The 26,901-nt window shown below is 45.0% G+C and overlaps 1 protein-coding gene across 4 annotated transcripts in view; it reads right to left on the bottom strand.

Annotated features, from left to right (window-relative positions):
* The window catches only part of fgd4a (FYVE, RhoGEF and PH domain containing 4a), a 72,301-nt gene extending 45,989 nt beyond the window's left edge, over nt 1-26,312 (bottom strand). For 3 of the 4 annotated variants that reach the window (XM_056281294.1, XM_056281297.1, XM_056281295.1), the window contains exons 1-2: nt 26,243-26,312; nt 25,988-26,085 (exon numbers count right to left, since the gene is read on the bottom strand). In XM_056281294.1, coding sequence (XP_056137269.1) covers nt 25,988-26,063 — 76 coding nt within the window. In that variant the 5' untranslated portion in view covers nt 26,064-26,085; nt 26,243-26,312. The remainder of the gene's footprint in view (nt 1-25,987; nt 26,086-26,242) is intronic. The other variant, XM_056281296.1, reaches the window with a different exon arrangement.
* Between the last annotated feature and the right edge of the window lie 589 nt (nt 26,313-26,901).

The following is a 26,901-nucleotide window of genomic DNA, read 5'->3' as shown; positions in this document are numbered from 1 at the left end:
ACACACACACACACACACACACACACACACACACACACACACACACACACACACACACACACACACACATCTAAAACAAGCTGCTAGCCAAAGCAGTATGTCGCAAGAGTACAAGTAAGCAAAGTTATACGTCCATAACCTGGCCACATTAGACCCATTAGGCACTCTTAGATCTGGTCAAATCCACCATGCAGCAGGAATGATGATGCTTTGAAAAACAGCAGACAATCTCAGTGTGGGTCTAACTGAGAGGAGGTACAAATTAATGTGCCAGTTTGTGTACATGTATATGTGTACACGTGAATGGGTGGGTTGCTGTTTGTGTGTGTGTGTGTGTGTGAGAGAGAGAGAGAGAGTAGTGGAGGGGGGTTACAATATCCTGGCTCAGGGATTAAAGCAAAGCTTTCTCCACCCTCCATCTGGACTCCTCATGACAGGTCTGCCTGCTGTTCTCATGCACTAACAAATGTGCGCGCGCACACACACACACACACACACACACACACACACACACACACACACACACACACACACACACACACACACACACACACACACACACACACACAGTAGATGAACCCCAATCTCAATCTGCTGCCCATCTTCCTTATTCAGGACAGTGACTATTGTGTACACAAGCTTATCTAAAGCATTACATACATAACAGCCACACACACACACACAGTGACTCTCATTGCCATCTCTAAGCCATGTGACCCATGGACTTATACAGCATGTCCTTTGTTTTATCAAAGTGGGGGATATGTCTCTATGGTAGCATTGAAAATACATTCACACTCAGAGAAAAAAGTAACATACACTATGCCAAAAACAAAAGAATCATTATTACCTACCCTCTTGAAAGAGTGTTAAGTTAATATGAAACCGACTTCATTACTAATACAAAGATTTAATGAACTATGCTGTAACTTTGGAAAAGCACTGCAGAAACACAGTGAGGGAAACCCCACCTCCAGTTTCATGAACCAGTCCTTCCCCAAACTTGAATGGTTAGTTCAGAACTCACCACTAATGTTTCATTTTCACATTCATCCAGTTCAGAGGTGATATTGTGCAACCTAATGATGGTTGCTGCTACCCACTTAGGAGTATATAGTACACAGCAGTACACGAGCACCCCACACAGCAAAGAACAGAGGGTGCAGAAAACACTGGGGGATTCAGCAATAAACAACTCTGACCTTTCAAAAGAAAATACACGAATTCTACATGATAGACTGCTGCAGTATGATGTCGGCTTTGCGTGAACTGTGGGTTGCCCTTTTTTCAGTTGAATGAGAATTGTCCCCCTCAACTTGCATTGCATTGCACTGCAGCTGGTAGGCAGTAAAGCAGGGTTCACCAATTAGTTTTCCCCAAGGGCCAAATCATGTCATGCATGCCAAGCCAAGGGCCAAAACATCCGTTGTTTCTTTCCATTGCACAAGCAAAAGTTGTTTTATGTGCAGATGTTGTTGTTGCTGCTATTATGATTATTATTATCGTCATTATTATTCTTATTATCATCATCATCATCAGCAGTAGTAGTAGTAGTAGTAGTAGTAATAACTTTATTTATATAGCACTTTTCTAAAATGTTACGATGTTAGTAGTGATAGTGGTGGTAGTAGTAATAATTTAGGCCTGGGATTCTTAAAGCCTGTGTTGAAGGTCACAAGAAAAAAAATGCACTCTTGAAAAAATAATAAGCCCAACACCAACCAATTAATTATGGAAAAATGAACAAAAATAGATGGATGTTCATTCAGCAATCAGTGAGAGAAGTGAGAGTGACGAGATGAGGGAATCCTTCTGATGTCAGGCCTTTATTCTGTTGTGGCAATCCTGAGGCACTGGCCAAGATGTGTGTTGGAGAGTCAGTTTCTTTCCTGGTTCTTGATTGAGTTCATTGAAGAAAATTATGACTCACATATGTATGTGGAGCGGAAAATTGTGAGTAGGAGCATTGGAATACCTCTCATATCTTTTTTAATCGAGCTTGGGGAACCACGTTGATCAAAAAGTCACTCACCTCAACGTCCTTGTGTTGTGCTTTGAGCAAATTAGATGTTCCTATCTCCAAGACCTCCATCTGAAGGGTTGCCTCATCTATGGCAGGTACCAGCCTTTTGGCTTCTGCAGTCTACTGGCCGTCAGCCAAAACAGAAAACGGCTGTTTCAGGAAGAGGAGGATGTCACCTGAGAGTTTAGGGGAGCTTTCAAATTGTTCCTTGAAGTTTTCTGCCAGACTCATCACGAAATCCTTCATCACTGGATCCTCCTGCAATTTGTTCTTCTCGCAATGCTCCCAAAGACATGGAAAGTGCAAATTTCTCCCATGAATGTCTCTCTCCAAAAGGTTCAGCTTTGACCAGAAAGCTTCAACTGTCTTGTACATGTCTGCAACAGTGTGGTTCTTGTCTTGTAATTACAGATTAAGATGATTTAGTTGAGACATGGTGTCACACAAAAAAGACACATGCCATCACCTTATTGTTACTAAAAACCTCTGATATTCTTGGGCTTTTTGGCTCCGCAGTCTGGATAAAAATGACACAAGCTCATCGCGCAGGTCACACACCCTCTCCAACACATGGCTTTTGCTCAGCCAGCAAACATCATTATGCAGCCAAAGATCCTTGTGTTCCACTAACATTTCCTCCAGCAGTGCTCAGAAAAGGTAATGTTGCAGAATAGAACTCTTGCGAATGAAATTTACCAGTCTTGTCATAGATCCATCACCTCTTTCATTCCCCACATGGTTTAGTGCACAACACTGATTTGTGAATGATGCAATGAAATGCTAAGAGCACTGGTTTAACAACGACAAGCCTGCTTACCAAGTCCTTGTGTTGTTCCACCATTGAGGGAGCCCCATTGGTGACAATGACCACAATTTTGCTCACATCCAAGCCGCCCTTCTAAAAGTACTGTGTTAATTCGTTAAAGATGATTTCCCCAGTTGTGTGTCCAGACAGAGGAAGCAAACAAAGCAGCTCTTCCCAAAAGGACTTCCCATCAAAAAATGTTTGTGAACACAGATACACTTTCGGTTCAGTGACAGGACGAGTCTATGGCTAGTGACATGGCTTCGGCTTTCTTCAAATTGGTGAGTAGATTGGAAAAACACTCCTCTGCTGAAAGTTCTACTCTTCTTTTTGCCATGTTAGCCAACAATAGCACCTGCTTTATTAATCCTTGTTTTTCTCATCATGACTTAAAACTTTGACAACCATATCAATTGCACACATTTTAATCAATTCAGCATCAGCGAATGGCTTCTTAGCTTGAGTAAGGTTCCATGAAACATGCAATGATGCAGCTGTTGCACTCTCTTGTGCCGATGTTGATTTACAGATAGTAGGAATGGAGTGCTGGAAAGGAGGCTCCGACCGATTATTGAATCTCGGATCCAGGAAGAAGATGTACCCCAGGACATGCTGTGGGGGGTGCTGCGGGAGTATGGGGTACCGGAGCAGTTGCTACAAGCCATCCAGTCCTTGTATAACTAAAGTGAGAGCTCTGTCTGCATTCTCAGCACAAAGTCAAACACGTTTTCGGTGGGTGTCGGACTCCGCCAAGGTTGTCCCTTGTCTCCGATTCTATTTGTGATAGTCATGGAGAGGATCTCAAGGAGCAGCCAAGGTGAGGAGTATGTCCATTGTAGGAACTTCAGAATTGCATCTCTGCTCTTTGCAGATGATGTGGTTTTGTTGGCTTCATCAGAATGTGACCTCCAGCGCGCACTGGGGCAGTTTGCAGCTAAGTGTGAAATGGCCAGGATGAGAATCAGCACCTCCAAGACTGAGGCTATGGTTCTCTACCGGAAAATGGTGGATTGCTCCCTCTGGGTTGGGGATCAGTTGTTGCCTCAAGTGAAGGTGTTCAAGTATCTCGAGATCTTGTTCACAAGTGAAGGTAGGATGGAGCAGGAGATTGAGAGGCGGATTGGTGCAGCATCAGCAGTAATGTGGACATTGTACCTGGCCATTGTGGTGCAGAGGGAGCTGAGCCATAAGGCAAAGCTCTCAATTTACCAGTCAATCTTCGTTCCAACCCTCACCTATGGTCATGAGCTTTGGGCAGTGACCAAATGGGTGAGATTGCGAATACAAGCGGCGGAAATTAGTTTCCTCCGTAGGGTGTTTGGGCTCAGCCTTAGAGATAGGGTGAGGAGCTTGGACGTCCGGAGGGAGCTTGCAGTAGAGCTGCTGCTGCTTCACATCAAAAGGAGCCAGTTGAGGTGGTTTGGGCACAGGATTAGGATGCCTCCTGGGTGCCTTCCTTTGGATGTCTTCCAGGCACAACCAGCTGGGAGGCCCAGAACTCGATAGAGGAACTACATGTCCAATATGGCCTGGAAATGCCTTGGGATCCCCCAGGAGGAGCTGGCGGGCGTTGCTGGGGAGAGGGACGTCTGGCGTGCCCTACTTAGCTTGCTGCCACCACGACCCTACCCTGGAGAAGTGGCTGAAGATAAATGAATGAAAGAAACGGAGTGCTTGTGCGATGTTATTATATTTGCTATTTTTGTTTGTGGTGATCAGATTTTGTAGGGTAAGTGGCATTAAAACTGGCAGCATGCATAGTGTTGAATTGCCGCTTGAGAGTATCTGCTTTGCAGACAGCTACAGTCTGCGTGCATATCAAGCATGTTGGCGTGGCAATGACGTGAAATAAAATGAAACTGATCAGACCAGTCAGATTTGAACTGACGGTTTTCCCGGTCAACTTTCTGCTTTTTTTGTGCAGGCCATGTTCTTGGTTTAGGACAGTTATCAAATTTCTGTGACTTATCTAGTGAGTGGCTCTGTCTAGTCAAGGACTGTAGACAACGCAGAATATGTCTTATGTCTACACACACTCTACAGCATAGGTCAAGTGTACGGTGTGGGGGGAGGTCAAAATAAACTAAAGCAACATGCACTTTATTTCACATGTAGCACACTTTATTTCATATGCTATGACAGGTGCGTTAGTGCCATCACTTCTCGGCCTTTTGGCTTAGATCAAGTGTAGGTGCGTTAGTGCCAATGGGTTGGCACGGGCCAGATATTTGGGCCGTGGGCCGCTTATTGGGGTTCAGGGCAGTAAAGCATGGATAAACATGAAAATAATACGTGACAATCGACAATATTAGCAGTAGGTAGGAAATAGAGAGACTTACGAAAAACTATCCCCTTTAACTCCTCATTAAAACAAGATTCTGACCCAAGCATTCATACCCCCCCGACACACACACACAAATTCTGTTCTTTATATCTTGAGCATATTTCTGATGAGTAACTGAGTATCATTAAAACACAGTATTGTGCGCCCAACAGTACTATCATCTCATCTTCTAAGAAAGCTTGATAGATCCAGTAGATGTAGATGTAGTCTGAATATTTAATTTGATTTGGCCCAATCCTAAGACTAGATAACAGTGTTAGTTACTGTAAACAGCAATGGCACCACTGAAGTCAGGATTTGGGATTAACTGAGTATATAGGACCAAGAAGGTTTAGTACTATATGTATTGTGGTTGTTGGCACGACTGTGCTTGCCAAGGCACCAGTATGTTTAACAGTGGCAAGCGTTTTTGTTGACATGGTAGAGTCATGACAGGAATACCTCAACAGTACAGCAGCATGTCCTCCTTAAGAGATACTGGTTGAACTGCCTTTCCAAGGCAGTTAATGAGCTTTGGCTATTACTACAATATCACACCTTGTGTGTGTGTGTGTGTGTGTGTGTGTGTGTGTGTGTGTGTGTGTGTGTGTGTGTGTGTGTGTGTGTGTGTGTGTGTGTGTGTGTGTGTGTGTACATTTTTCTGTGTATCTCAATTTCTGCAGATGTGTGTTCATGTCTGTGTGTGTGCATGCGTGCTTGTGTGTGTGTTGTGTCATACAATCCATCTAAAAATTTGATATATTTTTTTGAATATATATGCATTTATTTGTGTGTATTCTAAACAAACCTTTTGTTAATATAAACATTGTTTCCCAGCAGCGGTCTGTAGATAGACGTCCTTGCTCCGTTTACCTTCAAACGTCCCTTAGCAACAGAAACTGCAGCCAATAATAGATGTGCTGTTGCGCACACCACATAAGATATCACCTCCTGCATCCAACCCCTCCATCAATAGAGCACAAATGACACCATCTCTCCTGGCTGTCAATCATTTTCTGTGCTTGACACTTCTTCCCAATTTCTTTAACCTTATTTGCCTTGCTCTTCTCCAGCAACCACTGCAATGCTTTTGTGTTAAATGTCATGAGGCACATTAATTATACTTTGTCACAGACGTCACGAAAAGCACCAAAGGTTCTGGGTGTCCTGTGAAAAGCAGCACCTCATAGTCTTAGTGAGAAATGGAACAATAGTTCCTCTCAAACTATGAAAGCATTTTTCGGTACAAGCGAGACCCATTTCACAGAAGTCTGATGAAGCCTAGCGGCAAAATGTGTTGAATTATTCCAAAGGTGTGATGCTGCTCTATAGATACAGTGCCTCAAAAATACTTTAATCAGAAATGGATCTTACTTCTATCAGTCGAGATAATGTCATTTTTGTCTGGGCCAATTAGTATGCTGCTATAAAAAAACAAAAAACAAGAAGAAGTGTTTTTTTGTTTTTGTTTTTTTTACACAGGGGTAATTGATAAAAGTTACCATAACTTTTCTTAATGTGTGCAGGCACTGTCTAATATGTCTATGACGTTATTTTCAATCAAAACTACATCAAATGGTCTAAACATATCAAAACTGATCAGGCCCATATCAGCTTCGCATAAGCCACAGTTTTGAAGTAGTTAACATGGTGACTGCAGTACAGGATATTTTTCACTTTACTTTGATAGCGCAAACACCTTGAGGACTTTTGACCTTTCTACAGTTTTAAGCTGCTACCAATGTATTGGATAAATTCACTGGGCTACCATTTATGAAACACATGTTTGCACTCATTTTGGAAAGACTAATTCATTTACTGTCATATGGCATGCACATGTATGTGTACTTCTAAGTGCATGTAAACTTGCATTTCCATTTTACTTAGTAAAGCTTTCCCATGAGGGTGACGATATAAAAAAATACTCACAATTGAAACCAATGCAAGTGAAAGCTATGTAGGAAACGAATCGTCTTCAGCAGCCTACCCCCTGCCATTTCAGAATAGAGGAAATACTATCTAAGTATGTAGAAACATCTCCACAGTGTACCTGAGTGAACTTCTCTCCAGTACGGTCGGGTTTTCTCCTTCCTGTCAGTCGCACAGTCGCTGGGCCGATCCATTACTGATCTGATCTTTGATGAGCCTTTACAAAATCTACAGGGATGGTCCAGTCCTTCCATTAGCCATCGGTTCCCTTATCGGCTGGTTTGTGCATTTTGTGTTGTGTTTACCCATCAGCCCCTATTCCTATCTATCTGCTTGTCACTGCACAAACCGGTTCTCAGGAAAACAGAGTCACTGAGCATGGGAGGGAAGGGAGAAAAGCTGTCTGCCCTTATAGCTGCAGATCTGCGGTCAGTTTTACGATTTCAGTAATGTAGGGAAGGATGGGGGTGGAGTACAGCCAAGGGCAAACACACAAAACAGAGGTGGGAGTACAATGGAGGCAAAGGGAGAAAGAGGAAGTGTGGACAAGGGTAATGTTTAACTCTAAAACCTTAATTTTATACACGGTAGGCATGGGGAGGAGGAGAAGGAAGATTACAGAGGGGTGGAGGTGGCGGGGGGTGGGGGTGCTTAGAGAGGGCAGAAGATGACGGGCAAAGTGAGGGAGGTAAATGAAGAAAGCGAAAAAGGCAGGCCAGGTTAATTTCCAACTTTTAGTTTGTATCTGTGTCTATGCATCTGGCTTGTGCCAGGATATCCCCATCTTTCACCACATACCCATTAAATTTCTTTTTTTGGGGGGAGGATTGTCCCCCCCTTTTCTCCCTAGTTGTATCTGGCCAATTACTCTACTCTTCCAAGCTATCTCGGTCGCTGCTCCACCCCCTCTGCCAATCCGGGGAGGGCTGCAGACTACCACATGCCTCCTCTGATACATGTGGTGTCACCAGCTGCTTCTTTTCACCTGACAGTGAGGAGTTTTGCCAGGGGGACGTAGCACCTGGAAGGGTCACGCTATTCCCCCCAGTTCCCCCTCCCCCATGAACAAGCGCCCCGACCGACCAGAGGAGGCGTTAGTGCAGCGACCAGGACACATACCCACATCTGGCTTCCCACCCGCACACACGGACAATTGTGTTTGTAGGGACGCCTGATCAAGCTGAAGGTAACACGGGGATTCGAACCAGCAATCCCCATGTTGGTAGGCAAAGGAACAGACCGCTATGCTACCCAGACACTCGTGAAAACTGATTCTGAATGAAAGAAAGAAAGAAAGAAAGAAAGAAAGAAAGAAAGAAAGAAAGAAAGAAATCACACAGAGGGAAATCTGCAATCAGCATCTGATGAAAATGAGATATATAGACCATTAGGATCCAACCATACTAGACTGTACCAACCAAGGGCCTCCTGTCGCCATAAGGGCATATGAATGCAAACTAAACTTCATCTGCACCTCATTTGCATGACTGCTCCAGATAGAGATAACTACCATGGATTATAACTCATAAATAATGGAAAAGGGAGAACACGTTAATATGCTCATTCACACCCCTTTAATCATGTTGGGTGTGCATGCTGGTGACTTGTGTGTGTGTGTGTGTGTGTGTGTGTGTGTATGTGTGTGTGTGTGTGCTGACCATTGTAAAAGACCAGCTGAGACCCAACTCTCTTTGTCATTCCATAATGGACAGTTATCAAGGAGTTACGGTTTTCTGCCACAAACATAATAGAGTGAAAATTAAAAGACCTCATAAAAGCCTTTAAATGGAGCCAAGGCAACCAGATGTGCCCCCGGCCTCCAGCACATGGACCAGTCCTGGTCACATGAAGTACAATTACCCTTTATTACATGATGCATTTTGGTGATGACAGACAATGTTAAGTTAACAACCCGAAGAGAAAACACACAGCCCCTCCGCCCCATTCTCCTGAAGCTGAGGTCTCTGTATGCTTGCACGCTTTCCTCCTCTTATTCTTACTTCAGCCAGTTCAGCTTGTTCCTCGTCATAATCAATGTACATTATGTACCGACACTGTCCATGACCTCGACAGTAACAATCCCCGCCACGGCCGGCTCTCAACACAGCTCTTACACATGGCCGGCGGCGTGTGGATATAAGCTGTTGCCATGATCTTATGATGTGTGCTCTCCAGGCCATGTCTAATGAGGGCACGTCGACTCTGCGCTGCACTGTGATCCTGCACCGTAACAGGCCCCCAGCGAAACACTTCCTGTCACATCATTAGAGGGAAGGAGAGGTGTGTCGAGGTTGCCATTACAGGGATTAACATCAAATGCCACGGGAAAGCCGGGATATGGCGAGATTATAGGGGATGGCGAAATAAAGAGAGAACAAATGTGGTACTGTGGTTAGAGGAGGATAGATGACCTGGAAAACCAAAGAGGTCAGACTTTGGATAGTAGATTTTGTACATGTTAAGGATAATTCTGTTTTTGTTTTTTTTACAACCAGGGCCTTATTTTATGTATTTATTTATTTATTTTTTGCCATTGGTTGTTGTATTATCTTACCCACTGGCCTCATTTTAGAGATTTTGGACATGGATTTACAATGGCATTGGAGCTATTGGGGTCATGGAACAGACTTGTTTCTAGGACTTCACAAAAAGTTGAATCAGTTCATCTGGACACAATGTTTATTGAGAGAGAAATGTTTCATCACTCACCTAAGTGACCTCTTCAGTATCCCCACCCTAATAAACAATACAGTGGCATAACAACCAAAACCAACGATCAGTTTCATATGCAAATTGCCATGACCATGAACTAGAGTTACAATGGCCATGTGTACTATTCACAGAAGATTGCGGAATGGTTGCAATTACAGCATTAATTGGACTTATTGAACAAGTCCCAATTATCCTCATGATAGTCAGATATTTAACCATTGCAATAGATTTACTAGGACGTGGATTGGACACAATGGTTTATGTAACAGTGATCGAATACACTGTCAACAAGACTGTGTGCATGAATGGAGACCGCGGCTAGTCATTTCTGCAAGTTGAAACAGGAAGTAGCTCAGTTATGCAATGGACCACTGTAATGGGCATTTCATTTGAAGTTTTCATTTCCAATTATGTGGTTTAGATAAGTGGGTATATAATTGGACCTGTTGAAACATGTCTGACAACGGTGTTCAGTTGCCCCATAAGATGCTGTTGTGAAGCTGTGTCTGGCAGTGGTCCCATGACCAAAATGTCCAAAACGAAGCTGGGGAGCAAAAAAAAAAAAAAATACGATTTTGATATACTTTACTAATTCCCGTGAGGAAATCTGCTCTGCGTTTAACCCATCCTAGCTGTGTAGCTAGGAGCAGTGGGCAGCTGCTGTGCAGCACCGGGGGACCAACTCCAGTTCATCTTGCCATGCCTCGGTCAGGGGCAGAGACAGGAGTATTAACCCTAACAAGCATGTCTTTTTGATGGTGGGGGAAACTGGAGCACCCGGAGAAAACCCACCGTGAGAAGATGCAAACCCCACATAGAGGACGACTTGGTTTGACCCCCAAGGTTGGACAACCCCGGGGTTCGAACCCAGGACCTTCTTGCAGAGAGGCGACAGCGCTAACCACCGGGCAACTGTATATAAATAATAATAATAATATAATAATAAAATAATCGACACACATAACGGCAAAAACTATGCAAATAACACCCAGATTAGTTGGGGGGAAAAATGCGAATTATTCTTTAACTCAAAGGTGATCCTAAGAGGGAGACGGAAGTAGAGAATCAGGTTGAGAGTGGAATGTGAAAAAGAGAGAGGCAGATGGGGGACTGAGAGAAGAAAAGTAAAACAGAGCAAAAGAAAGACAGAGACGGTTGCGATTAAGACCCAGACAGGAGTATTGCAGATAGCGAACTCTGGACACTGTGAAGGGATCGATGAGTGGAATGAGAGCATGTGATCCCATCGACAGGCAGTGCTCACTCTCTCCCCCTATCTCTCTTCAATGTGCCTCCTATCAATGTTGCTCCTTTTCTTTGTCCCCCTATTTATCTTCTGCTATTCTTTCTATTTCTCAGTCTCTCGCCTCCTCTTTTTCTGCTCACCTCCTCCGCTATTCTCCTGTGACCCGTCTACCTTGAAAAGACAGATCACAGTTGCTGCTGGGTAGGCTCTCCAAAATATGTCAATCAATATGTCGGCCACCTGATCACCGCATCTGATTGGTTCCCAGCAGTCCAGTGTGCTGCAACTTCCAAAACAAGCCACACAATGTGTTCCTGTGTGAACAAAGGATCAAGCCAATTTCAAATATTGTAAAGGTTGACTGTAGTTACATGGAACTGACTTGTATACAAAACAACTGACCAATACAGTTGCATTTTTTTTCTAAAATCTGGCTGTGTGCGTCTATAAAAAGTAACAGAGTATAAACACAAGCAGATCAGCTGTGTTCTCATATCTTGTTTTCTCCAGTGCATGTGAATGGAGCTGAACCCTGTCTGATCATCCAAGGCCCCATGGGTTTTTCCTCAGAGATAATCTCTCCATCTCTCAGATACATTTTTCTGCCTATCTGTCATTCTGGCCGAATGCCTCCTTGAGTTTATATCGCTCCCTATTGATCCGGGCCACATAGGAAACAATTAAGTAACACAGCTTCACAATGTGGAACAGATCTTCCCGTATGCATTATGGATGGACTTAGCTGGATGCTCAATGTTATGCCCATCAAACAGCGTGGGGAAAAAGCTGCGTGTCAAGTAGGACCACTGTGCTCTCCGTGAATAAGCCCTTCTGACCTGAGGCACAGAAACCCATATTCTTACTGCGGTGCAGGAATGCAGGCATGGAGCAGAGAACGAGCCAGAACTCTACAGTGAAGTTAGCGAGGCTTAGCCCAAAGCCAAGGCTGGGACGTTCATGAGTGAGAAGGACGGGGTCAAATCAAACATTCAACACCGTGACAAGTTCCTCCTTCAACCTCGGTGCTTTAGACCTCATTTCTTTATTGCCGTTGATCCAATGTTTGTTTAGAGTTAATCTTTAATCACAGTCTTCAAAACTGAAGAACACATCCATGTAGTTGGCTGGAATCTTGGTTTTGCACACGCGTACACACACACACACACACACACACACACACACACACACAAAAGCATGACTAAAGGCATAACTCGACACTTCCGTGTCATCATAGAGGGCTCAAAAGAAAGACAAACCAAAAGTGTACAGCCGGACAACAAAAAGACATTGGTCCCCTAAAACAAACCAATGATGACTATGGTTGGGCTTCCTAGAGCTATAACCAATGGACTATTTTCTCCTTTGCATTTAAAGGCAACAATAAAAAAGCAGACTTAATAAACCAGACAGGGATGAGGAGGGGAGAGAGGGAGACAAGGTGAGGAAGATGAACCCTGCAACACTGAAGTTGCAGCTGCTGACGCAGCATGGCAGGGTGTCAGATACTGGACAAAGGAGTCATGCACCAATACATGCACGTGTACTCATCAGACGAGCCTCTCACACTCACACACACGCACACACACACGCACAAAGACACATGCAGGAAAGCTCAAAATGTGACACTCACCCGTTTAATGGCGGAAGTGACAGTGAGCATGTGGACATAGCTGTATGTCTCCCATGTGCTCAAATATGCATTGTAATCAGGAGTCTTAACACCGCCCTCCCTCCTCCCCTTCCCCTTTCCTCACAGCTTCTCTTTAAAAACATGTTCCCTCCATTTAATCTCATTTTTGGCCACACTGGGCCCCAAATGCTCCAGCAGCCTTTTGTGACAGTTTCCCTGCCCCCCACTCTGCAAGGCAGCCAGCCAGCCGGAGAAGACCCGAGTCTCCGTATTCCTAACATGCGAGCCTCAGAACAGGAGTTGGCTTCAAAAGCCCCTATTTTTCTATGTCGGATACTTTAGTCCATTAGGTGGACTTAAAAGCTGTAATTTTACATGCTCCTTTGGCTGTTGTCAAGTTACCGCTTGGGTGTGTTTCCTCTTACAGTAGAACTGCTGATCTATTTCCTTTGCATTTTATTTTTGCTGCGTAAACCTGCAGCGGTCCGTCCCCATCTTGAAACGCATCAGATTCCAGCATGTCAGCCTCTGGCATGGTTTGATCTGCTGACAAAATCCCATAGTGGGAACAGACACAGACACCCAGGGATGAGCCTTCTTAGTTCAGGAGATCCTACTGAACGGCCGTCCGAGTCACAACACACACAGCAGGATCTGATAACACCCCTGGCCCTGGCCGGCTGCACAGACGGCGAAGCGAGCACTACAGAAAATATATGGCTGCGGATCAACTTAATGGTTTCGACTGCAGAGATAGATGGGCGATAGCGATCCAGATGAGTTAAAGCAAGCGTGCACAGCAGGGAGACCCGAGTGAGCACAGATACAGCAAACACAGACAGACACTGGGACACAGACTCTCTCTCCCGCGTGGGGTGATAAAAAAGCTATTTGACTTTGCCGAGACGGAAGAGGGGCTATTAGGGAAGAGAACCATTTGGTCACTGTATTAAATCTACTTCCACAAAATGTATTGTAATGAAAAGGTTATTCATTAGTTTATTTTTTACTACTTTATTAATCCCCCATGGGGAAATTCTTCCTCTGCATTTAACCCATCCTAGCTGTGTAGCTAGGAGCAGTGGGCAGCCGCCGTGCAGCGCCCAGGGACCACCTCCAGATATTCCTGCCATGCCTCAGTCAGGGGCACAGACAGGAGCAACGACCCCCGACATTACATTGACAATATATAGTTAAACACACACACACACACACACACACACACACACACACACACACACACACACACACACACACACACACACACTCTTCCACATTTGCTCACAATCATGCCAGATACAGTTAAGTAAAACACCAGTGTGTGCATGCATGTGTGTGTGTGTGTGTGTGTGTGTGTGTGTGTGTGTGTGTGTGAGTGTGTGTGTGTGTGTGTATTATACTACATTTGTTTGCCTAATTGAAATGCAGTTTGCAATGTTGAGAAAGCCTTCAGTTAAAAGGCTCAGTATACAAAACCTTAAAACAAAATATTCCACCCTCCCCACTGGCTTGTTCAATGCTCATTTCTCACATGTTCGATGCTAATTCCTCGCGCACACACACGCAAGCACACAAACACACACGCACACGCAAGCACACACACACACACACACACACACACACACACACACACACACCCATGTAATAAAATATCCGCCACACTTCATGCTACAGAGCCATCACAGAAACATCCCGTGGTGTCGTCTAGGGTTGGTCTTTTGTGATGTCTGCCCCTCTCTTTGTTAAGTGTCAGCCCGGCCGGGCGTGTGTCGGTGTGAGTTGAATACCAAACAGCAGCTTTATATCCCCATGGTAACAAAACCCCAAATTGCACCCGTGTCTCTGTGCAGAGCTCCATTTCCCGTGGACAAGCGATAAACGCCCCACGCCTGCATTGTGCTTTCAATGGCTACAGCTGTACCGGTGCTGCCGGGGACGCCTGTCAAGATGTCTGAAGGGAGGATCACGTACCTGAGGAAAGGTTCTGTCCGACCCGACCAGAATGCGCTGAATCGTGTGCGAGCTCAAAGGGGAATTAAAGATCCAACGCCAGAGGGAAGTGAGAGGACCTCTCCCTCCCGTGCGCTCTGTCGCTGACACACTGGCAGGTTCAGGCTCGTGTTAAACTGCTGCCTCGCTGATTTCATTGCATCCTCTCTCTCTCTCTCTCTCTCTCTCTCTCTCTCTCTCTCTCTCTCTCTCTCTCTCTCTCTCTCTCTCTCTCTCTCTCTCTCTCTCTCACACACACACACACACACACACACACTCAATGACAGAAAGACTCGCCGTCTCTCACGCTTTGCCACTTGTTCAACTGCTTCTTCCTCTCTCTCTGTCTCTTTCCCTCCATTTCTCCCCCTCTTTCGTTTTCTCTCTCTCTCTTCTGTGTTTTCGGTCTCCGGCGCATGAGGATAATCGCATTCCAGTGGAGACAGGGCATATGGCGGGGGAACCACACTCAGCCCACAGCCCTGGAGTGAAGCCCCCTCTGTCTTCTGTGTGTGTGTGTGTGTGTGTGTGTGTGTGTGTGTGCGCGCGCTTGTGTGTCTCACATGGACAATCAGTCCTATTGTGTTGGATGAAGGGTGGGCCACTGAGGGGGCTGGAAAGCTGATGGCCGTGCTCATCTGCTGTCCTTGCTCCTAGTGGCCAGAGCTCATATAGGTGATGACCCTCACACAAAACACCCCCATCCACAGGAAAAGTGACACGGGTGGAAGAAGGGGGGGATGGTGACACTGAGAGAAAGAGGGGGAGAGAAAGAAACAAGACAAGAGCTGACGGAGGAGAGAGCAGGAGGTGTGAAGTGGGAGAGAGAGAGATGAAAAATTGACCAGCCTGTCAGAAAGCAGATAGACCCCGAGAAGCAGAGGTTTATAAAATCAGAGCTGCGTTTGTCATGTTCAGTTTCCCTTCATGGCTTATGTGGTATGCTCCAAATGTTCTTCCAGAGCACACACGCACACACAAACAAGTCGGTTTAGGCATGGTGGGAAAACCAGAAATGAAAGCCATTCGCTCTTTTCCCACGCTACACAGTTACATCTGATACCTCACATCTGCACAATATCTAGATAAGATCGCTTTTTATGAACGTTTTTGACAAGTGGCCACTGAAGAAAATTTGGTTACTTAGTTTGTTGGTTATAATAGAATATTACAAGGATCAATATTTAAAAAAAATCAATTTGATTTTTTTCCCTTAATTTTCTTTACAATACCTCTATGCCTCTGAGCTTTTGGACAGACATAACTGAATTTGCATGCAATCTGGACACTAGGAAAGTCAATAATATTATTTGGATTTTGTCCTTGCTCTCTGACAGCCCTGTTATTCAGTAGCTTATAGCACAGCAGGGAGCAGAGATCATTTTGCGGTTGGCTGGACTCACACAGAATTGACGTTAATGGCGTGAGAACGACGCAAAGGCACAGCAAAATATTATAGCAGCGCGTACACACACGGAGAGACGTGTCGCTTCTTAGACGCCTGCTTAATTACACACTGAGGAAAACCAGTGCTGTGAAGTTGCATCCTCAAAAGCATGAACACACCCACTTGTACACACATGTGCACATGCACACGGACATGCATGCTTTGGGGGACACGGGATAAACTCTTTCTGATCCTGTCTGTTGTAATCCCGGATGGCAGGCGTCACAGCCTTGACCTCTTAACTTGTCTCCCTCTTTCATCTCAGCCATCTCTTCACACGTCCTCTTTGTGACCTCCTTCCCCATTTTGACTTCTCTTACTTGACTCTTTAATCTTCCCCCTTCTCTTTCTTTTATCTCCTCTCATCTTCCCCCCACCTTCTTTATCTCTCATCCCTCCATTTACTCCTCTTCTCCGACCTCCTCCTTGAGCTCGTCCCTTCATTTGCACTTCTTCTCCACATTCCAATTTATCATTCCAACATCATCCCTGTTGAATTTTCTGCCTGGGACTAGCAGTGGTCTTCACAATGATTCAGCACATACTCTGCATTGTTAGGCCTTTTAAACCAGTGGCATAGCCGCCCTTCTTCACTAAATACTATATAGTGAAGCCCTGAACCAGACAGTACAGCTACTCTCTTGGGAAACCCTCAGGGCCCCCATGCAGACTGCACACACGCACACACACACATGCACACGCACACACACACACACACACACACACACACACACACACACACACACACACACACACACACACACACACACACACACACATCTGGTTAAAGGCAGGCTCATTATGGAATGCTGTAATTAGCGACAGAAAGGGTCTTCATCACCTAGAAAGTGTGTGTGCGTGTGTGTGTGTGCGTGTGTGTGTGTGTGTGTGCGTGTGCGTGTGTGTGTTGTATATGTGCCAGCTTTGGAAACAGCAGGGAGCAGCACATGGTGAGTAACGGTAACAGCCAAAAATGAAGGCCACTATAAGCATTAGTATAAGAGCTATGTGAGTGAGGCACTGAGGCAAAGGGGGGTTGGGTAGCTGCTCTCTAGTATGTGCCACATGGCTGAACAGACATCAAGCAATATACAAGCAAAGTTTATGATAATTTGCTCACTGGCACCACTGTGAGTCATACAACTTCAACTCTGTTCTCACTGATCAAATTATTTCCCAACTGTTGCAAACTGCAGACACGTGTCATGTGTTTATTTACTCTGGATTATAAAATCAATAGAGATGTTTGTTACAAAAGTGGAAAATAAAATATTCTGACCGGCTGATTGCAATGTCCACTGATAAGACAAACACAAAGGGGAATCAGGATCTAATCAAGAGCCAATGTTGCTCTCCAAACATGCTAACTAAATCTGCCTAAAAGAAAACCAGGGGATGCACATCAGCCTAATTTGGCATAAATCTGTTTGAAATCTTTCAAAGTTGATAAGTGGACTTCATTGCAAATGCTGAAACTAAATGTGACCGCAACATATGACTCAGTAATCACTCAGCCGCATCTGGCTTGTTTAAAGGATCACAAAATTATGTCATACAAACATTGATCGTGAAACTGATGTGACAATAAAAGGCTCCCATCTGAATCCTTTTGGTGCAGCGGCAGCCAGCGGTGAGACTAAGCAATGCTTTCAGTTGAAATCACTTTCAGATAGAAGCCAAGCATCTCTCATGAAGTTCATTACAACACCATGTCAGCAAACCACACTTCGTCCTTCTGCATCAATGATTTCATTGATCATTATCAGTTGAATGACCTTTCGTTTCCATGGGGACACCACATAGGAGTATTGACATTTGGAGAATGAATGATGGCGCCATTGACATATATTTAGAGGACATTATACTTTCTGATATGAGCCCACACGTACATACACAATGGGCAAAAAAAAAAAAAGAAGACATCACAAAGCAGACATTATCGCCATCCATCCATCCATTATCCAAACCACTTATCCTGCTCTCGGTGTTGCAGGGATGCTGGAGCCCATCCCAGCAGTCATTGGGCGGCAGGCAGGGAGCCACCCTGGACAGGCCACCAGCCCCACACACACACACCTAGGGAAAATGTAGTACAGCTGATCATCTGACCTACATGTCTTGGGACTCTGGGAGGAAACCGGAGCACCCGGATGAAACTCATGCAGACACAGGGAGAACATGCAAACTCCACACAGAGGACGACCCGGGACGACCTCCAAGATTGGACTACCCCAGGACCCTCTTGCTGTGCATCAACCGCACTAACCACTGCGCCACCGTGCCACCCACAGACATTATATGCACATCAAAAATCACTCAGCACACATACAGATTGATAAACAGTCACATAAGCACAAACGGACACACACCATACCCTACAACACCTAAGATACAATCAACCCCGAGCACACACGGTGGTAATAGATGGGCCTTTTGTAACCAGCAATCAGTCTGCTGTCACATGCAGTGTAGGCACGTGCATAGACAGACCTCAAAGGGGGCTTAAGCACCTGCCATTTGACCTCCTAGAAAGAAAGGGCCCTCTTTCTGCAGATTGTATTTTATTCTATTTTTTATAAATAAATAAATTCCTTTTTGCGTACAGCCTGCCCTGCCAAACAGATATTGACTGAATCAAAATATCAGGTTGGGAGACTAGTGCTCCCGGGCACTGCCCTCTACCCTCCCTCCCTCCCTCCCGGTGTCCTGCCACAGTGATGAGAACTGTGTGGGCACCCACTGAGCCTTTTCCATGGGGGCAGAACTTGCACACGCAAAATTGCACACAAACGCATGCATAGGCCCCCGGCAGTCAACGTGAGTCAGTGTGATGAGTTACTTCGAGGCAGACATCAGGTATGTGGCCAAACAAAGTATAAATATACCGTCATTTTCGTTTTATATTGATATTGATACACTTCAGGACTTGCTTGACACAATCTGGCAAGTAGGGTCTATCCATTATTATAGATTATTTTGTTATTTTCTATTGTTTATATCTTATACTTGTATAATTTTACATTTTTAATTCTTTATATTTTGCTTTCATCACCTTATTTTAATTGTTTCATCATAATCCTTGTTTTATCGGCTCTAATTCCCTTCGTTTTAATTATGCTCTTGTGACTTTACCCTGACCTTGTTTTACCTTGTTCTGTGGAGCAGATCTGGCATTCTGTCTTACATTTGTATTGTGTTTCGTTGTTTTCTCTTGACCATGTGCACCCCCCCCCTTTTTCCCCTCCGAATTGTACTTGGCCAATTACCCCACTCCTCTGAACCATCCCAGTTGCTGCTCCACCCCCTCTGCCGATCTGGGGAGGGCTGCAGACTACCACATGCCTCCTCCGATACATGTGGAGTCGCCAGCTGCTTCTTTTCACCTGACAGTGAGGAGTTTCACCAGGAGGATCTAGCGTGTGGGAGGATCACGCTATTCCCCCCAGTTCCCCCTCCCCCCTGAACAGGTGCCCTGACCGACCAGAGGAGGCGCTAGTATGGCGACCAGGACACATACCCACATCCGGCTTCCCATCCGCAGACACGGCCAATTGTGTCTGTGAGGATGCCAAGCTGGGGGTAACGCGGGGATTCGAACCACAGATCCCTGTATTGGTAGACAACGGAACAGACTTATGCTACCCAGACACCCTCACAACCATGTGCATTATTTGATCCTGTTGTGTAAAGCACCTTGTTATGTTGTTTAGAAAGGTGGGATATAAATAAAGTTTATTATTATTATTATCTATCCTTGAACTATTTAGCAGCTCGAAATGTGCCAACTAGCTAACGTTAGCGCTGATACCTTTTGCTAGTAATGTGGGAATCAGTGGAATATGGCCGAGTTCTTGTGTCCCATTCACTGAACTTACAAGCACAGTCCCATGCACGTTGTGTCTCTCCAAGGACACAAACACACACAACCTCTCCTTATTCAGTAAACTCTGTTTTGAATGGTTTCCCATAAGAAGATGCTTTATTGTCAGCATATAGACAATGAAATTCATTCTCTGCATTTAACCCATCCTTGGTCAGAGACACAGACAGGAGTATTAACCTTAACGTGCATGTCTTTAATGGTGGGAGGAAACTGGGGCAGCCGCAGGAAACCAACGCAAACACGCAGACAACATGCAAACGCCACACAGAAAGGAACTGGGGTTCGAGCCCAGGACCTTCTTGCTGTAATGCAGTAGTGCTAACCATTGGGCCACCATGCTGCAGAAAGTGCCATGAGTAATGTTTTTGGATACCTTCTCACAGCTGAACCGAACCTAGTCCATCCTGTATACAGGCAACCCCTTTGACTTTCAAGGGGCCATACATAGAGAATACAGATGTGGTCTTTTCTGACAACCCATTTAAAAAAAGAGAATTACTTCATGAAAGTATTACGATTGACAATAATTTGTAGAACCGCTTGCAGAAGATATAACAAAACCCACGCTTTTGTTCAGACAATTTTTGGGACCATTTCCCTGGCAGAGACTAAGCCTATTACAAATGTTTAAACAGGTCAGCAAAGCAGTCCTATAATTGCCATGTAGATTTAGCTTTGTGGGAGACAGAGGTCTTATGAGGGGGTAGCAGATTGCAGTAAAACACAATCTCGCCGGGGGTCTCTTATTGGGGCAGTTAACGCAAAGACGATTCAGAAGCTGGTTCATTTAGTAAGGATTAACAAGAGTACAAATAAAACTTTACTTGACAACCTTCCAATTTATCAACTTTTGTATGAACATTTGGCAAAGTCCCCCTCCCCCCCACACACACACAAACTTCCCTCATCATAAAACACGGGCTTCTTCCCTCTCCCTTCCTTTCCATCCTTCCACATTTTAAACTGCAATCTGGGTTCTCTCTTTCTTTTAAGAGTGGCTAGCATCCCCCTATCTTGTCTGTCCCCCTGCCCCCCCCAATCCCCCCTCTCCTTGGCCTTGCCTCTGGGTCGTCCTGCAGCTGTGCAGCACCGCTCTGGCTCTGGGCCATTACCCACCACATCTCTATGAGCGTGGGATTGTGGGCCTCCCACACAGATACCATTAATTAAACCCACATCACTTATAGTGTTTGCAAACACACACACACACACACACACACACACACACACACACACACACACACACACACACACACACACACACACACACACACACACACACACACACACACACATAGCATTTCAGTCCTTGTCTCATTTAATCTCCTCCCTTCTCTTTCAGTGCCTCTCATATTCTGAAGGTCAGTGATTAACGTCGGTGTCTGCACATGAAAGCACACATGTAAAAGAGAGAAAAAACGGCATAAATGGAGAGAAACAGACGGACCGACAGACAGACATTTGTCGGCCTCGATGGCATCCATCCCCATATCACAGCAACTGAATCAATGGTTCCTGTACTTTGATTGGCGGCCTTGCACACACGACTGCGCTGCCAACTCTGCAAATAATTACCCCCCCTCCCAAAATAAGATACCCCCCTTGAAAAAAAAAATCAATGCACTTTCACCTTGACTGAAGAGCGCAGAACCTGAGCAGGGCTGCCAAACTAGATAAGAACAACATCAAATAATAGCATTTATCTCCACGACATATTGAACAATTAAGGTAGTGAGGGGGGAAACCTGTGCGGCATGGGCCAACGCCCGAATGCTCTCGTCATCCACCGCATCTCTCTCATCTTCTCTCACAGTGAACCAAACACATCAATGAAATCCCATTATAATTCACCCCAAATTGGGAACAAAAGAAGATTAATTACTTTCAATAAGTAATTCAACTATAATACGCCGTGTGTGTGTGTGTGTGTGTGTGTGTGTGTGTGTGTGTGTGTGTGTGTGCATGAGAGATAGTGCATATATTTACAAAGTATAAATGAAGGGTTTTTACACCTTGTGATTAAGGTCTTTTTAGAAAACAAAATGAAAGCTATACCATCTTATGACTGTTTTCACTGACCTTATTGCCAGCCAATTAAACATTAAAAGTCTGCTTATTCATGCAGGTTATGACTGTGGTCGTCCATTATTGACTCACCTGTCTTTATATGCAAAACACGATAACAGCTACCGGAAAAGAAAATGAACTGAAATTGAACTTATCCAGATCTAGGCATGCCAGTCAAGCTGTGTATAGGAAAAGCAAGCATTGTTTAAAGCATCTCGGCAGAGGTAGAGAGTAAAGTTCTGAGACAGTATTCCTCTTCAGCTCAGTGAGAATCCTCCACCGCTGGGTCAATACATCACACTCTGGCCATGAGAGATGAATACCTTTCCCTTTGTGCTGTTTAACATCCTCTTGCTTACTGTACTACACATTGATGAAGAGTACAAACCAAGCTTATCATCGCAGTTGTTTGAAAAATCGAATGACTGCAGGTGTGTCTTTCAATTATATTTTGGACTAATCTGTGTAAAGCCTTGCAAGGCACTGCTACACCTTTGCATATGTGTGTGTGTGTGTGTGTGTGTGTGTGTGTGTGTGTGTGTGTGTGTGTGTGTGTGTGTGTGTGTGTGTGTGTGTCTCAAATACACAAGCACATGTTCTCTCATGCATGTGCACACACACACACAGTATAATTACGTGCATGGGCATGTCTATTGTATTTCACCATGACAAATATACCTCTCTAGATATACATTAGTATGTGGTTAGTATGGTGTGAGCACACATTTCCTGTCAGTGTTCAGTAATGCGATCTGGGAATGATGTCAGAGCCAAGACATGTTGGGAGGAATGCAAATCAATGAAGGGAAGGAGAGAGAGAGAGAGAGGCATACAGAAAAAGCGAGAAGGTTGCGATAATGTATACTGAATGACGCCAACAGAAGAATAGAGACAGACTAACAAGAAAGTGTGGAAAAAGGGGGACAGGAAAAATACTTTAGTCTATGAATCACTATATTCAGGAAACAACGGCACTAAATTTAGCTCTTTACTAGCAGGTGGGTCACCTTCACCTGACTGCACGACACCCCCTGACAGTCTAGTTTGGCCTCCAGGCTCAGGCATCCTCACACCAGTCCAGTTAGAACATGAGTCAACTTACTGAACTAGTAAAATTCTTCTGCTGGATCACCACCTTGCCGTGGTGGAGAAGCTTGCATTTACCAATGATCCCAAGAGCTATGCCGTCCGGAGCTTGGCTCCTGGTAGGGTCACCCAAGGTGGATAGGTCAAGGGAGAGGCTCTAGACAAAGCATGATCCAACAAAGACCTCAATGGTGGAACTGGCGGAAGATGTCTCCAGGTCACAACGGCAGTGAAGGTGGATGAAGGCTGCAACAGAGGGTGGTCCCCAACCATCTTGGTTCTCCATGCCGTTGGACTCTGACCACCCCCTGCTGATGCGCCTGGTGGCTGCAGGCGCATCAGCTACTCCACGTAAAAAACTGTCACACACAGACGTCCTCCCATTATGCAGCTCCAGGATCGGCCCCTTTGCCCACCTGAAGACCCAGAAGGAGGGTGGTCACACTCGACCCCGAGTGACCACCGATGACTAGTAAAATCCTGTGGTTGTAAGCTTTACACAAGGATCTTCACAAGTTCTTTGGAGAAAATAATAGCCATGCCTCCCTGCACAGGGTACTGCTTTACCACTGAACATCAACAGCAATAACACTAACAACAATGATAGGAAAAATAATAACAAACCACTCTATGGCTCTACTCATTGTAGTATTGCAGCGGGTAACTAGAATTGTTGCTTTCTTAGCCTCCGTTTAATATGACTCAGCCAGACAGCTGATTGTGGGCACAGCTGGACACAATCACAGACACAAAGCCTTCAGTTGAACAAAAACAAGGCATTAAGTAAAAGGGGGGGGGCAGGGCCCGGGGACAATCCCTAAAAAAAAAATTATATCCTCCATTTTCAAAACAAACTGTCAACAGTTGTTGGTCACTGCAGTGCTATACTTTTGTTGAGGTCAACACTATTGGAAGCCAAGCACTGAAGCCAAGCTGCTGTTCTTAACCTACAATATATATAAATACATGCTCCCCATCAGAGGAATGTGTGCTATTACTTGCCTTCCATGTAATATACATGTCGTAACAGTTAAATATAGCTATATTGGCTTACTACCACTCGCGGATGCTACTCATCTTACATGATGCAACTGACCACACAGACCAGACAGCTAATGAATGGACCAAACAACCCATTCTGGTAATCCTATATCTACGCTGAGAGCTTTCCCTTTCCTCTGGCCTGACTGTGACCACCTCCGCAGGGGAAGGAGTGGATAGCCATCTACGATATTGTGATCCGATATACTGCAAGTTAACGTGCAAGCTAGTCGACACACGTTTTCCCTCTCTCCCCCAGTACAAATGAATACGCTGGAACAAACAAATACAAGACATTTAATGGAGAGACAATGAAAGCGGCTGTGTATGTGGAAGCTTGTGTGTGTGTGTGTGTGTGTGTGTGTGTGTGTGTGTGTGTGTGTGTGTGTGTGTTTTCTGCCGTAACACCCCCCCCCCCATTTAAACAATAAACGTGGTGACAGAACCAGGTCTGCTGTTAGCCAAGCTCCTCTCACCCAGCCTTTTCCTTCCTGGCCAAGAGAATGAACGTAGAAAACATACCCCACAGTCTTCCTTCTCCGTCACCGTGAAACAACAGAGCTGCCTCAGTTTGCCAACAACACACATACCACACCAAGAGAGGCACACGGTTGCTTATATTACCAGACAAACACAAATACAACACACACACACACACACACACACACACTGGCCATCGGGGATGTTGCCATGTTGCCAAAAGGCCAGAGCGGTTGGAAAAAGGCACTCGTAGGAAAGGATGTTTCCCAGGGCTCTGAGAACAAGACTGCCTTTTTTCCCAGGCTGAATGGATTTAAATGCTGTCTCATGCTTGGCTCTATCACTCCGCAGCACCTCGCCTGTCCACATGGTCCCACATGCTTACTACCGGTGCTCTCACCGTCTTCAATGTGATCCATTCACACGCTCGTATCCAAGACCGATAACAGAAACCAGACACAGTTTTCCCTACAGATATCTTTGTTGACTCAAAAAAAATTGAGAAAACCAACATGTATGATAACTGCACACAACTGATCGCTTTACGTGCTGCATGTCAACTAGTATATGCAACAGCTCTTCAGAAGGCTGAGTCAAAACGAGAATGACAGATAAACAGTAAAGAGCGGGATGGACGTCATTTCTCCTGAGACCACAGTTGTATTGCTTTTCGACCTTTCGGGATAATTAGGTCCTGTGTTATGGAACTAAACCCCCTGTAAAAACTACATGGCGAGAGAGAGAAAGAGAGAGAGAGAGAGAGAGAGAGAGAGAGAGAGAGAGAGAGAGAGAGAGAGAGAGAGAGAGAGAGAGAGAGAGAGAGAGAGAGAGAGAGAGAGAGAAATACCAGCCGAGTGGAAAATAAACTGTTCAGCCATCATGTGGGCAAGAAGCCAGAGATAACATTCCAAATGTTTATTTTCTAATCTCTATTTTCTACCCCGCAATCTGGAAAACAGAGATTAGTTAAATGTCAGTCAGACAGACGGGCAAAACAGGGACGCTAAAGGCAGCAGTCAGATAAAGGAGGGGGTTTTGATGCCGTTTGGTTAATCATAGTAGGAGGATAATCTCTAGCTTTACTCATATGCTAGGTAATGTTTGAATGTAGACTATGTATACTTTTAAACCCAGTTTAATAAATTCTACCAGCCAGACTGGACAGTTTATGGTAATCTCATTTAATATATAAGGCAATATGTCCGTAGCTGCTAATATGTTACACCTTTTCATCTATTAACACGCAGGCAAAGACATCTACATATCCCTGATCATCAAACGTTGGTTATTCAATGAAATGCCATACACAGAGTCTCCAGGTCTTACCATAACAGCAGAGAAGACACATCTTTGCGTTTTTACCTTTCCGTCTCCAAAACCAGTATTTGCGGCGGCGTTTCATAGTTAAAATCCCAAATCAACGTCTAATTAAGAAAAGAAAAAAACAAAAAACAACTATTACGCAACAATTCGTTACATTCTATAATGTTGCCTACACATGTATGTTCAACTAAGAGCCTCATGACACATTTGATACCCCCCCCTGCTACCAATGGTGCCCTGCCAGTAAGGATGACCTACCCGAGGAAACACGCCTCAGGCGGGACCTGCGGTGACTGGTGGCCAGGCAGTCCATCCTGTTTCCAAGCTGGTGGGCAGAACGCAACAGAAACCGAATAATGTAGGCTGATACAGAGGCTTTGGGAGGGGGGGCAAGGAAAGCAGAAGGAAGGGAGAGTCAGTGAACTCAGCCATGGCTTAGCTTCCTGCACAGAAGCAGGGTCCCAAAACACACCTCTCCCTCCGACTCCCTTGCCTTTCTCCTGCCACACCTCAGTCAGTATGCAATGCAGCTTAGGAGACTATTGTGGTTGGATCCATGAGTTCCTGACACAATCTCCATGCGAGATTTTGCATGTTGCTTTACAGACAGCAACAGCATGTCAGCAGAGTAGACCGCTGACACATTCACACCCACTGGAATCTCTTCTGCAGTTGAAATCAGGCAGGGATGCACTTTGTTTGGTGGAGACATTAAGAGACGGATGTGATGCGTTGTTCACATCTTGTCCGGTAATGTCCTACAAGTGCATGTAGGTTCTCCAATGTCCAGTGGGCTGGTATGGTGGGTCAGAGTTCCCTTTAAATCTGCTTGAGTGTAATAACTCTCTAAGAAGGACCTCACAGCCTAACAATGTCAGCTGCCTTTTATTTTTTTGGGAGGGGGGGGGGGCACACGA

Source organism: Lampris incognitus, chromosome 6 (assembly GCF_029633865.1).
Source record: "Lampris incognitus isolate fLamInc1 chromosome 6, fLamInc1.hap2, whole genome shotgun sequence".
In the NCBI taxonomy this organism is placed as follows: Eukaryota; Metazoa; Chordata; class Actinopteri; order Lampriformes; family Lampridae; genus Lampris; species Lampris incognitus.
This window is presented reverse-complemented; position numbering and strand designations above follow the sequence as displayed.